Source organism: Hippocampus comes, unplaced genomic scaffold (genome assembly GCF_001891065.2).
Source record: "Hippocampus comes isolate QL1 unplaced genomic scaffold, H_comes_QL1_v1.1 scaffold69, whole genome shotgun sequence".
Lineage (NCBI taxonomy): Eukaryota > Metazoa > Chordata > Actinopteri > Syngnathiformes > Syngnathidae > Hippocampus > Hippocampus comes.
In genome coordinates this window covers 1-13,171 of record NW_017805505.1, presented here as the reverse complement: position 1 = coordinate 13,171, position 13,171 = coordinate 1, and the positions used below count along the sequence as shown (strand labels likewise).

General features: G+C 44.8%; 1 protein-coding gene across 1 annotated transcript in view; it reads left to right on the top strand.

Moving 5' to 3' along the window:
- lama2 (laminin, alpha 2) overlaps nucleotides 1–11,650 on the top strand; it is a 106,854-nt gene extending 95,204 nt beyond the window's left edge. Inside the window, exons 58-72 of the mRNA XM_019877588.1 lie at nucleotides 155–166; nucleotides 782–902; nucleotides 1,700–1,855; nucleotides 2,024–2,074; nucleotides 5,156–5,307; nucleotides 5,492–5,668; nucleotides 6,267–6,450; nucleotides 7,061–7,129; nucleotides 9,176–9,288; nucleotides 9,493–9,586; nucleotides 9,674–9,769; nucleotides 10,635–10,715; nucleotides 10,843–10,920; nucleotides 10,995–11,073; nucleotides 11,153–11,650. Of these exons, the coding sequence (XP_019733147.1) occupies nucleotides 155–166; nucleotides 782–902; nucleotides 1,700–1,855; nucleotides 2,024–2,074; nucleotides 5,156–5,307; nucleotides 5,492–5,668; nucleotides 6,267–6,450; nucleotides 7,061–7,129; nucleotides 9,176–9,288; nucleotides 9,493–9,586; nucleotides 9,674–9,769; nucleotides 10,635–10,715; nucleotides 10,843–10,920; nucleotides 10,995–11,073; nucleotides 11,153–11,337 (1,648 nt within the window). The 3' untranslated portion in view covers nucleotides 11,338–11,650. The remainder of the gene's footprint in view (nucleotides 1–154; nucleotides 167–781; nucleotides 903–1,699; nucleotides 1,856–2,023; nucleotides 2,075–5,155; nucleotides 5,308–5,491; nucleotides 5,669–6,266; nucleotides 6,451–7,060; nucleotides 7,130–9,175; nucleotides 9,289–9,492; nucleotides 9,587–9,673; nucleotides 9,770–10,634; nucleotides 10,716–10,842; nucleotides 10,921–10,994; nucleotides 11,074–11,152) is intronic.
- Nucleotides 11,651–13,171: the final 1,521 nt, after the last annotated feature.

The following is a 13,171-nucleotide window of genomic DNA, read 5'->3' as shown; positions in this document are numbered from 1 at the left end:
GAACCTCAGAGTAGACTAACTTGGAGAAACTATATTTTTCTGTCATGCCTCAGCATTCGTTTAACCTCTCGAATTTAAGACCAAATGTAAAGGTATTCCTCATTGGTGAGAAATGCGTGCTAATATGCGATTGTCGTGTGTGTTTTCTGAACAGCATGAAATCCAGGTAAAGCAACACAAGTTCATTTTAAACACCAAGTGGAACTGTAAATTGCTGTCTGCATGCGGCTGGCCACACTGATGCTGGAGTGCAATTTAGCCCACAATTTGTGTGCGTGCGTGCGTGTTTGTCGGTCTCGAATGGCTGTTGCGCTTCCACACTATGGCTGAGGAAAAAAAACAAACAAAAAAAACACCTTTTTTTTCTGCCCTTTCTACACCCGGATGTGTCATTTGTCCTTCCAGCAGCAACAATGTCTAGTTTGTAACATTTGTCATATTTTGAATTCATATATGAAAGGAATTGTTTTTTTCCTGAGGATGGGAGAGCAAACACCAAATTGTGCAATGGCAGTGACAAAAAGGTGCACGAGTTGGACGAAATATGTTCGCGTCCGTATCAACTTGGCTTGAATCCAAAAACAGTGCATGCGCAGACCTCATGAATCCAATTTTTTCATAACAAGGACAAATGCCACATTCAGATTATACTCACTCTGATATTAGGTCGACGCCGATCATACGCTGCCAAAGCGTTCAAGGCTCCAATAATGAAGACATGATCCTATTACATGAGACTTTTAAGAGATTGGAAAGTCTGATGATTGTAATATCTTTCTAGGCCGGAGGTCACGCTGAAGCGCTATGTCGGCTGCCTTCGGGAGATTGAAGTATCCCGAACTCCTTATAATCTCCTCAGTAGCTCTGATTACACCGGTGTTACCAAAGGATGTAATGTAGAGGTAAGCACACTACTCACTTGGCCTTGAAAAGCATATTGCATCTGAAGTATCAGCTTGCAGTTCCACGTTGTCATGATCAGGACGCCTCATGCGATGTGGGATCTGGCGTACTTGGTAAGATCACTTATTAGGAGAAAGAACAAAAAGAGTCCAAATGGAGGCCATCTGCCGGGACAGCTTTCAAGTTGCATTACCGCTAACGTAGACGCCAATATTAATCTTCAGTCGTGTTCAGTGTTGGAACAGAGTTTATTTCTAGGGTCGGTAGCACAGTCATTTCTTTAATTAAAAAAAAAAAAAAAAAAAAAGCAAGCGAAATGTTGTTTCCATTGACTTTAAGATTTGGAAAAAGTCACTCATTTAGTTCAAATTTTTTTTTTATCCAGTTAGGACATCAACTCATGTTGCATTAGCTCGAGCGCAGATCATAACGTGACTTAAATAAGTGCAACTTTGATCCATACATTCTGATGCAGATGCCCTTTAAGCTTGTTTTCCTGCAAGTTATGCAACTGCGCTTCACTGACTCCACAATGGAGTTTTTTCCAAAGTCATCCGAGGCATTCATCAGGGTTCTCTATTCACTAATGGAATTTATTTATACACTCAAGCATCCATACAAAGAAGTTGAAAGGCCACGCTTGTGTACTTTACATTAGGGAGGGGGCGGCTGGGGTATTCATTCCAATCTCCTCAGGTGTCCTTCCTTTTCCGAGCTTATCTGCATGTCTTTGTGACTGTCGATGCACTTAAAAAAGTCCAACATTTTGTCTAATGTGCATCGCATTGTCTCCTAGAACTTATACACAGTAAGCTTCTCCAAGCCGGGATATGTGGAGCTGGCTGGGCTCTCCCTGGCGGTCGGCACTGAAATCAGTCTGTCGTTCAGCACCCAGGTGGACACTGGCACGCTTCTCTTAGCCGTGGGTGGACCACCGCCCATCAGCCAACAGGTTAGCAGTCCTTTTTATTTTATTTTTTATTTTTGTGAATCTGCAAGCTTGTAAATCAAGCAGTCACCCCTTTATTGAACCCTTCCCTGCACCCTGTAACCTGGTAACAAGATAAGCTACGTTAAAATGCAATGGTAGTTGAAAACGAAGTATTGCTATCCACCACAGGTCCGTAACAAGAATGTCATCTTTAAGAGGAAACGCCGACAATCAGGAGAGGTGAGTTTATTGCATACAGACACACACACACACAAATGCGCACACTTTTCCAAAGTGAATGCCCAAGTGGATTTTAATGAGATTTGCATTTGCTGGCAAATGGGCCAGTTTTCTGAAACATGAGTTAGACACGGATGCCCATAAACATGCGCACACAGATACGTAAGTAGACACACAAACACACACACACACACACACACACACACACAGCACCTATTACACCAAGTGTATGACTTCGCCATCATTCCAATCTCATCGCTTGGCGAGGTTTCACTCGGGTGTCGACAGTGCTCATTATGCTGCATATGCACGGACACGAATGCACACCTATCATAATTTTACCTCTACTCTGAATTATTTGTTGTTAACACACACACACACACACACACACACACACACACACACACACGTGTATTCAAATGCAGCATAACAATAATGTGTTGTAGGAGACAATGAGAGGATCTTAATGTGGGGTTATTATGTGTCCTGAAAGTGATCAATAGAGCATGCTAAATGGGGGGGGGGGGGGGGGGTCCGGGGGGGGGGGGCTCCTTAGGGATTCTTTTTTCCTGTAAAACATCAGTAACAGAACACAGGTAATAGTGTATTATCACACCTTTTGGCATAATAAAAACAGATTTATTCTTAAGACTATCCTAATCTAATAGTGCCACTCAGCAGAACATGAATGTCACTGTGAACATTGCGGGTGCGCGTGTGATTTTAACTGAAGGCAACGTTTGTGTGCGTGGATGCGCGTGAGGACAAAGGGTTACCTCTGGTTTATCCATCATTACTGCTTGTTGGGCGCATAAATCTATTTTTACTAACGACGCTGGAAGGGACGGTGTGTGCGCGTGTGGAAAGGTTAAGCGAGGTTAAGAACACCATCAACTCAACTTGGCCCTGACTAATGGGTGTCGAAGAGCGGGACGGAATGGTGGCGGCGGCGGAGGAAAGAGAACAAGAAACAAAGAGATGGAGGCGATTTGGAGGTCAAAGTGAGGCATTTGAAGGGCGAAACCATTTGAAAAGAAAATGAGAGCATTGCGTGAGAACAAAGGAGGCGTAGAGAAGGTGAACTGGAATTTGGGAAGGTAGCCAAAGAGGAAAGTGACAAATGAAAATGAAGAACTACGTTTGCGTGCAGTCAATATTTGGCTTTAGGTCACAATTCGGGAATTCTGGAACATTCAAAATAACCCGTTTCCATTGGTGAAAAAAAACCCCCGACATTACCTTCATGTCACTCACCACAGGAATAAAGCAGCCGCTTTCCCCTCTTCTGCTCGAAAAAGTCTGCTGCTGTGGTGCGTCTCCGACTTTCACCAGGATTGCTTACCTCCGCTTGTGTAGTCCCGGCGAGTTACGCGTCAGACATATGGACTAAATAAAGTTGAATTGTGCCGAATTGAGTCGTAAAGGCGATTGGAAAGTGTCAAATCTAAAAAGCGCGGCAAAGAAGTGCGCCCGCCTTCTTTCCTGTCAATGTGGTGAGTGGGCAAGTTTTGTCAAGCATGTCAGCGTTTGATTTCATGCTTGTGTGTGTACGTGTCCGCCGCTCATTCGCACAAATGTCTCAATTCACGTGTGGCGGTGTGTGTCTTGAATGCGTGTATGTGCGCGCGTGCGCAAGCGGCACATCGAGAGGCATGTTGTAGCTACATCTCGGTCCAATTTGTCCCCCGACCTCAAATTGAAATTCCATTTTCAAGTGGTAAATTGTCTCCCACTTCGCCCTGTGGCACACAGTGAATTAAAATTCAAATGAGCCTGACCTTGCACCGCTGCTCTCTCCCACCTTTCTGTCTCTCTCCCGCTCCCTCGTCTCTCCGTCTCTCTCTTGCTGTTCTGCTCTCTGCCCTCTCATCTCGTCGCCCTATTATCCTCTCCTCAACGTTCCTCTCATCTCTTGTTATCCTTTCCTCTCGGCTTTCTCCACTCCTCTGCTGCCGCTCCCCCTCTTCCTCTTTCATGGACCCCACACTCGCCCACTTTCCCCCTTTTTTTTTTTTGCCTCTCTCCTCACCGCTCTTCAAAGCTCTCGCTCCTCTACGCGTCGACATTGTCCGCACACGTTGGCAGCCGTTCTTCGCCCCTCCGCAAAGGTCTAACACAAGTCGACATGCGGCTGGACAAGTTCGATTTAAGTTGGGAGTTAAACGGTTGCTTTTGAATCCGATCCCGTTCTGCTTTATTTTCCCCTTTGCTGCACTTCATTCGATCAGGTGTGAAAGCGACAATTTGTGACTTTCTCGTTTGTGAATACAGTACACAACAAAGGAATAAATAACAAACACTTCTGAGGCAGTCCAGTCGCCTACATTTTACTGACATCTGATCGTTCTGTTGGAGCTGCGCGCAAGGAAATGCCAAAATAAATTCTGTAGGGGGGCTACAGAATTTATTTTGTGATTTCCTCGCTTGATTTTCTGTTTTGAGGCATTATTTTCAATTTTCGTAGTTTCATTGAAGTAATCGTTAATATACGTTTTTCGGAGGAGGTTATGAACGCCTCTCGAGTCGAACGGAAGGATTTTAGCTTCATGTAGATTGCGTTTTATAATCCAGTGCGTCCAATATGTGAAAAATATTACAAAATAGGCCATTCATTGTAGGTGCGCCTCATAATCCAGTGCGCCTTTTAGTGCGGAAAATAGGGTACGCATATTTAAGCCTAGAAGGTGAAAAAAAGTTGCGGGTACATGTTTGTTTTTTTTAATTTTTTTTTTAAATAATCGAAATAACCAAATACAATTTAGGAATGTGGCCAATGTTTTCTTGAGAACAAAACACAACACCTGACTGAAATTGTTGAACATTTTACGGTCAGGCCATTGTCTGAACCCTCCACAAATGGGAATAAACCTGAACAAAAGCAAACGTTGTGCTGAGCAATTATTATTCATATGAAATGGCTGTAGAGTGTAAGCAATCATAAACTAATGGGCTCTTTAGTGTTGCGCCGTTGTTGAAATGGCTCCGCTTCATCTTCCTAACTATCTGGTGTACTGTATGCGCGTCCTTTCAAGGCCTGATGGAGTCCAATTCATCCTCTCGCTCTCTCTCTCTCTCCCTCAGCCCTTCCTCTCTGTGATGCTGAACAAAGGCTCCCTGGAGGTGTTGGTGTACACGGGCAGCCACAGTCTGCGTCGAGTCATCAGGCGGCCCGAGCAAGGCATCCTGAGTGACGGCAGAGAGCACTCGCTGCGCATCGAGAGATTACCTGGCAGGTTAGTGAGCCAGGGTTGGAGCACGTCTTCCTCATCTGACACCGTTTGTTGTTGTTTTTTTGTTTTCTCTCGCTGTGATGTAAAAGCACCATGGCCAAAATGTTTGGCCATGAGTCTCCTGTTTCGCAGCGTCATACTTCTGAAAATAAATGTTCCAATGTGACAGTGTGCGTTTTTTCATCAGATCTTTTGCCGTTCAAGTGGACGAGGAGGCAAAGAGGGAGTCTGCGCTTCCCAATGACCAGCCAATCGTCTTGCAGCGTTTATTCCTCGGCGGTATTCCCGCGGAAGTGGAGCAGACGTCCAACAGAGCCAACGTCCCATTCCAGGGATGCATCTGGAATCTCATGGTCAACTCTGTGTAGGTCAACCCCAAAAGCCATTCCGACGCTTCTCCTCGTCATCCACGGTTTCACGTGACCGCACGAAACACTTTTTGACATTCCGTGATGTTCACCAAGGCCCGCTTGATCACATCACTTCACTTCATTAGACCTGAGATGTTCACCTTGGCCCCACCGCATGGAATTCCATAAGGGCAAGCTTCAGCGTGACAATGCCAATACGGTCTTTGTGTCTTCGTGCCTGATCTGCCGTAATGGCTCTGTCCCACTGCATCAACATATTCATGACTCTCATTGGGCCTGATTGTCCATCTCTCACCTCACTTCACCCCTATTAACCCATCTCCTCCCCATGTGATGCCTCCTCGTCTCTCACTCGTCCCCCAGAATGCCTGGCTGTCTATTTTTAGTATGTCACCATTGGATGTAGATTTGATGCAAGTATATGAAAGCAAAAACGACACCATCAGAGGCAGAACGACATATGGGTGATACGGTTTGATTCCATGAAGGAAGCCCAACAATGACATCGTTCCTTGCTCTTGACTCGTACATAAGGCATTACACTGATTGCAATGCATTTTGAACTGACTGTTGTTCTTGTCCCGGTCACAGTCTGTCAGACTTCTCCCAGTCGGTGTCCTTTGAAGACGCTGAAATCGGCCAGTGCCCCAGCCTTGCCCCGCTCCTTCCTCTTCCCTATCCTACAGAAGAGGCTGAGAAGGAAGAGGAAGCATCCAAACCGCACCAGCCGGCACCCACTCCTGCAGTTGTTACTTCGCCTCCGGAACTTCCTGCCGTGAGTGATCCACACGCTAGTATTTACACATCTATATACACGTATATAAATGAATGAGCCTTTCGTTTGATTTACATCTAATTTGAGCATCATATCCAGGGCGAACACACGCCGTCTCCATCATGCGCCGATTTCCGAGGGATACAATGCAGGCGTGGCCTTTCTGTGTTAGCTTAGCGCTCTCTCACGCCGCACTCGTACAGCCCATTAACTGTTCTTTATTGTCCCTTTAGCCTTGAGCCACTAAACTCCCTCTCCAGCAGCCGGTCGCGCGCTGTGAAGTCACACTGATGTGCAAGCTAACTGTGCATGCCAGCTATGCTTTATGGGCCCGCAGGAGCCAAAGCAGTCCATGCGATGCTAAGAGGCGGGTAGACAGTCAGCCATTTGTTTTGTTCCCTGAACCTTGGCATTGAGATACATTAATGGTCGAATCCTTGATATAGCTCAATGCAATACTTGAGTAGTTACTGTTGAGTGTTAGATTATCACAAAACATTCTCACCATCATTGCATGGCTAATGCTGCTGCTAGTTGGAGCGGCTACATGTGCTTCCTGGCTGTATCACATAATAGCCCCTCCTTCCCGCCCCCTGATGACTGACTGCAGGAGCCCACGGCAATTGTCGCGCCTGCTGCCACGCCTACTTCTGCTGAAGCCTCGCCCACTGCTGACACGGTATACGCACTTGCACACAATTGACCATACATAATGGTTTTCATAGTCTCAACAAATGCAGGTACGTCTTTGTCCGTCTTCCGTGCCTTCTCTTCTTCAGTTCGACTCGAGAGGCGTTCTTGACCGCCTCCGAAAAACGGAAATTAACAATTCCTTCAATGAAACTACAAAAATGGAAAATAATGCATCAAAACAGAAAATCAAGCCAGGAAATCACAAAATAATTCTATAGCCTCCCCCTACAGAATTTATTTTGTGATTTCCTCGTTTGTGAATACAGTACACAACAAAGGAATAAATAACAAACACTTCTGAGACAGTCCAGGAAATGCTCAAGGGAATGCCAAAATAAATTCTGTAGGGGGGCTATAGAATTTATTTTGTAATTTCCTCGCTTGCTTTTCTGTTTTGATGCATTATTTTCAATTTTCGTAGTTTCATTGAAGCAATCGTTAATTTACGTTTTTTCGGAGGCGTTCATGAACGCCTCTCGAGTCGAACGGAAGGAGCGTAGCTCTATCTAGTGGATACATTGTAGATTGCGTTTTATAATCCAGTGCGTCCAGTATATGAAAAAAATTACAAAATAGGCCATTCATTGAAGGTGCGCCTCATAATCCAGTGCTCCTTTTAGTGCGGAAAATCCGGTGTAGTTTGTCCCTGCATTGATACTTGATCATATCCACGAACGGAAGAATGCATTCGTAGGCCGCAGTGAATCACGCATCAGTGCTCTTTGCAGTATGTATCTGCTTCATCTCCTCATGAAACGACTCCAGCACTCCAGAGCGCAAAAGCTATAGCTAAATGTATATTAATCCTCTGGGGGCAATTAGGGATAATAGAATCATCTTGCATGTTCTAAACTTTACACAGTTGCAGCTCAAAGACCATAAAGAGGTGAAAACAGCACTAAGGCATGTAATGAGCGCTCATTTACAGTATGAACATGGCAAAGTCTCTGAGCGGTTCTCTCTGGAGTAATGAAACATTTGGGCTCGAGATAACTCCGAGAAGCTGTAAAAGTGACTCATTTCGACCCTTTTCTCTGGAGGAAACCTGGCGGCAGCATAAACGCACGCACGCATACATACATACATACAAAGACATATAAAATCGTGGCTGAATGACTTCACATTCAATCAGTGTGACCTCCAAGAAAAGACTAACCGCTCTGAATGGAGGACCATCGCCCCATTGTTAGCCACAGAGGAGATGAGAGAAAAGGAGGGAGGAAGAGGCGAATGAAAGGGGATAGAAGGAGGAGAAGACGACGGCGACGAAGGCCCCGGCCAATGAAGAGGAGGAAAGGACTCTTTCTGAAGACGGCAGCCAGTGCTTTTTTTTTTCTTTTGGTTGGCTTAAAGGAAAGCCGCAGGAGAGGGAGAGAAGAATGAGTAGAGAGAAGGGTCTTCTTTTGTTAGAGGGAGCCTGGGTGAGGTGGAGAAAGAGAAGAAAGGCAGAGGTTGAGCAGGAGCGGATATGAAGACAGAGCATGATAAGAGGTGAGTGTCGGCGGTTACAAAGCAAGGTCGCCGTGCGCCGAGTGTCTTCAACTTGAAAGAGAACAAGAGACCAGAGGAGATTAAGAAACACACACTCGCACACAAACACACACTCAAAATAGTCTCTGGAACTTTTGTCTCACAAGAATGCAGGTGGTAAGATGGGAGGAGTAAAAGGGCAACCGAGGCAATAAAATGTGAAGCCAAGATGAAACCGGACAGAAAAACGAAATGAAAGAATAAGAAAAAGGTTGAGGCAAACTGATGAGAAAATCACGAGAGGACTTCCAATAATTGATGTAATGTATTGCAACACTGACACCTCGTGGCCACAGATTAAACTACAAGTGCACGTGAGATGAAACTGATGAAATATGAAAAACGCTTGACTGACGACACTTGTTGAAGGCCAATTTCAGCGTTTTATTGACATGGTCAAAGAAACATATCTCTAACAGTCTGGAACCTTATTGTGGCTGGAAACAGTCAATATACTGACCATGTTGCCTTTCTTTCCGAACCGTTTGCCCCCAATCTGCAGGACTCGTGCCCCTCGGCTGTTGCCCCTGTGGCACTGGACAAGTCCTACCAGTTCGGGCTGGGCAGAAACAGTCACATGAGCTTCACCTTCGATGACGCCAAAGTGAGAGAAAGGTTGGTGTTTAGAAGCAGGAGACTCAACGATGCCTTGGGAAGTGGAGGGTGTTTTCCCTCCTACTCGAACTTTGAAGAAAATGAACAGAACAGAAAACACTGACAACCAATTCAGTATGCGCATATTGGAACGCAAACGTTGGCAACGGTCAAATAATTCATTTCCTTGGCACACTTGTTTTCATTCATGTGCGTGTACTTCAGGTTGATTTTGGAGTTTGAGCTGAGGACACGGGAGGAGTCAGGACTGGTCCTGTACATGGCCAGAATCAACCACGCGGACTTTGTCTCCATTCAGGTATCATGTTGAACACTTGTTTCCACGGATATTAGTTACTGTCTCAACTCTTTAGCACTTGTCCCCCACTCCTCTGTGCTGGCGCAGATCAAAGATGGACAGGTGTGCCTGGGTTATGACCTCGGTCACGGCAACACGTCTGGATGCGTCCCCTTCTCCATCAACGATGGCAACTGGCATAAGGTGGGACGGCCACACATTCAGCGATGGTGTGCAGGGACATCGACAGGGGAGCAACCGGCGCAATTTGCAGCTGCAACCGAACTCTTCTTTATTCATTGGGCGTTATGAATAGAAATTTAACGAAGTTGGTCTGTAATTTTTTTGGTGTGTGTGTGTATTTTGGCATATTTAAAATAGCTCAATATGAAAAGCAGTGTATTATAGTAAAAAAAAATCTTTCCATTTTGAAGGTGCATGGAAAAAAAGTTACAAATTGTAATCCATATTCATTCAAATCTTTCCATCCACTTTGAATGCCGCTAGTCCCGAAGAGGGTTGCGGGAATTGCTGCCGCCTATCCCAGTTGATTTAGGGCGAAAGCCGAAATAACCCCTGAACCGGTCGCCAGTCAGTCACGGGGCACAATTAGAGCTGAACAACCATACACACCCGCATTCGCATCGTCACGGAGCGGGAATTGATTCTACGCTGCCCGCGCACAAGCGTACCACGATGCCACCAGCGGCTCAGTCATGAAACTGGATGATCACTGGTGGGCTTGTGATTCACATGACTGACTTCAGGGTTTCAGTTCCCGCTTATTGTCTGACTGCCGTCATAATTTCTTTAATCTTTGCCAGACTTGCTGCCATAGATTCCATTGTGTGGAAAATACTGGTCACACTTATTTGGACCACATTCACATTGTTTATTATTACTTACTTGCATCTTGGAATGAGTTAAAACACACTCACCCACACAATGAATGCCGGAAAGGAGACATGCATTCTAGTCCGACTTCCTTTCTATCATCATGTCCTTTTTTTGTGTGTGTGTGTGTGTACTGTTATCATTAATTATGTACTGGTATGTATTTTTGTCTCAGATCCGTGTAACTCGTAGCAAGCAGAGAGCTCTCCTGGTGGTGGATGGTCGATACAGTAAACAGATGATTAGCCCTAAAAAGGTTAATCATGTTTCTTTTTTTTTTTTTTTTTTTTTTGGAGTATGAGTGGCAATTATTGCCTTTGTTCCAAAAAGCATCAGTATTCATGCTTCGTGTTCCTTGGGGCTTATTTGCTCGTGATTTTCAGGCGGACTTGCTGGACGTGGTGGGAATGCTGTATGTTGGTGGTCTACCGCACAATTACACCACCAAGAGGATCGGACCGGTAATGGAAAGCAAAAAAGGAGACGAACATGAGAAAAGTACTCAATTCAAAGACCGCAAATTTCTGTCTTTTAGATTCTTTACAGTATCAGCGGGTGCCTGCGTCGCTTAAAGATGGTGGGAGGTCCCGTCAGCACAAAAGCTGCCGCACCGGGTAGGAATTCTTTGCAAAGGTCCAAAAATATATTCCAACTAGATTTGAAGGCGTTTTACTTGTGGCCCGGTTGTCTCAGGTCGAACCGAGGCACTTACTGAAGACTTTAAGCTTGACATGTCCACGCCAACCTCCAGTCACATGGTCGGAAGATGCTTCGCTGCCACCGAACGAGGAACTTATTTTGACGGAACTGGATTTTTGAAAGCAGGTGAGGTGACACCCAGAAACATAGACGTGTGGATTTATTTTTTGATCAAGTAAAAAGACCGCCATGACTCACTATAGTATTTTCATAATTTCTTGCAATAATTGTTTTTTCTAGAGTTTTGCATCTGTTCAGGTTGTATCCGCCGTCTATATTGACTGTACCGTATTTTCCGCGCAAAAAGGCGCACCGAATTTTCTAAAAAGCTCACAGCGCCCCTTAAAATCCGGTGCGCCTTGTGTATGGTCATTACAGTAATATGTCGACCCCAAGATGTCTCTTTGCTGGAGACATGTTTACAATGTTATAACTTGCTGTTGGTTCAGTGAACTGTGTCGCTGCTTTATTAAATATTTTTGTTGCGGCTCCGAAAAAGCTGTGGTGTTGTTTTTTTAAAACTTACACTTTATTGATGGTTTTCACAGTCTCAACAAATAAAGGAACATATTTGTCTGCCTCCGTGCCTTCTCTAAGGCGTTTTAACTTAAAAAAGGAACATGTATATAGTAAGGTGTTTTTAGCCGAAAAAAAAGACCATCTATAGTAAGGTGTTTTTAGCCGAAAAAAACGGCAACGTATAGTAAGGCGTTTTTAGCCGGAAAAAAAACGACCATGTATAGTAAGGCGTTTTTAACAAAAAAAGAAAGATCATGTAGGGTAAGGCGTTTTTGGCGAAAAAAAAACGACCATGTATAGTCAGGCGTTTGTAGCCGAAAAAAACGACCATGTACAGTAAAGCGTTTTGAGCCGAAAAAAAAAACGACCATGTACAATAAAGCGTTTTGAGTCACCATGTATATGAAAGCTCTTTTAGCCGAAAATAACGACCATGTTTAGTGAGGCGTTTTGGGCCGAAAAAAACGATCATGTATAGTAAGGCGTTTTGGCCCGAAAAAAACGACCATGCATAGTAAGGCGTTCTGGCCCGAAAAAAAACAACCATGCATAGTAAGGCGTTTTAGGTCGAAAAAACCGACCATGCATAGTCAGGTGTTTTGGCCTGAAAAAAATGACCAAGCATAGTAAGGCGTTTTGGGTCGAAAAAAACGACCATGTACAGTAAGGCGTTTTTGGCGAAAAAAAAACGACCATGTATAGTCAGGCGTTTGTAGCCGAAAAAACCAACCATGTATAGTCAGGAGTTTTTTGCCGAGAAAAACAACCATGTACAGTAAGGCGTTTTTGGACAAAAAAACGACCACGTATAGTAAGAAGTTTTTTGCCGAAAAAAACGACATAGTATAGTAAGGCGTTTTTAACAAAAAAAAAAATGATCATGTAGGGTAAGGTGTTTTGAGCCGAAAAAAACGACTATGTATTGGAAGGCGATTTTTGCGGAAAAAAAAATGACCATGGCGTAAGGCATTTACAGCTGAAGAAAACGTAGAGGTAAACACGCCGGCTTTCCGTCCAGGCAACCATGGTTCAACCGCCCCTCAGTGACGTGTGAAAATACACCAGTTTTTCTGCAAACCCTCCAGAGTGCATGTCAAATATGCCGAGAGTGCAGAGCAAGTCGCAGTCACTGGTGGTGGAGAGGTATGCACGCCGGCTTTCCGTCCAGGCAACCCTGGTTCAAACCCTGCTCAGCGATGTGTGAAAATACAACACCAGTTACTTTTTCCTGCAAACCCTCCGGAGTGTATGTCAAATACGCCTATAGTGCAGAGTTAGTCACAGTCACTGGTGGTGTAGAGGTATACACACCAGCTTTCCGTCCAGGCAACCCCGGTTCAAACCCCGCTCTGTAATGTGTGAAAATACAACACCAAACACTTACTTTTTCCTGCAAACCTTCCAGAGTGCATGTCAAATACACCTACAGTGCAGAGCAGGTCAGAGTCACTGGTGGTTAAGAGGTATACACACCAGCTTTCCGTCCAGGCAACC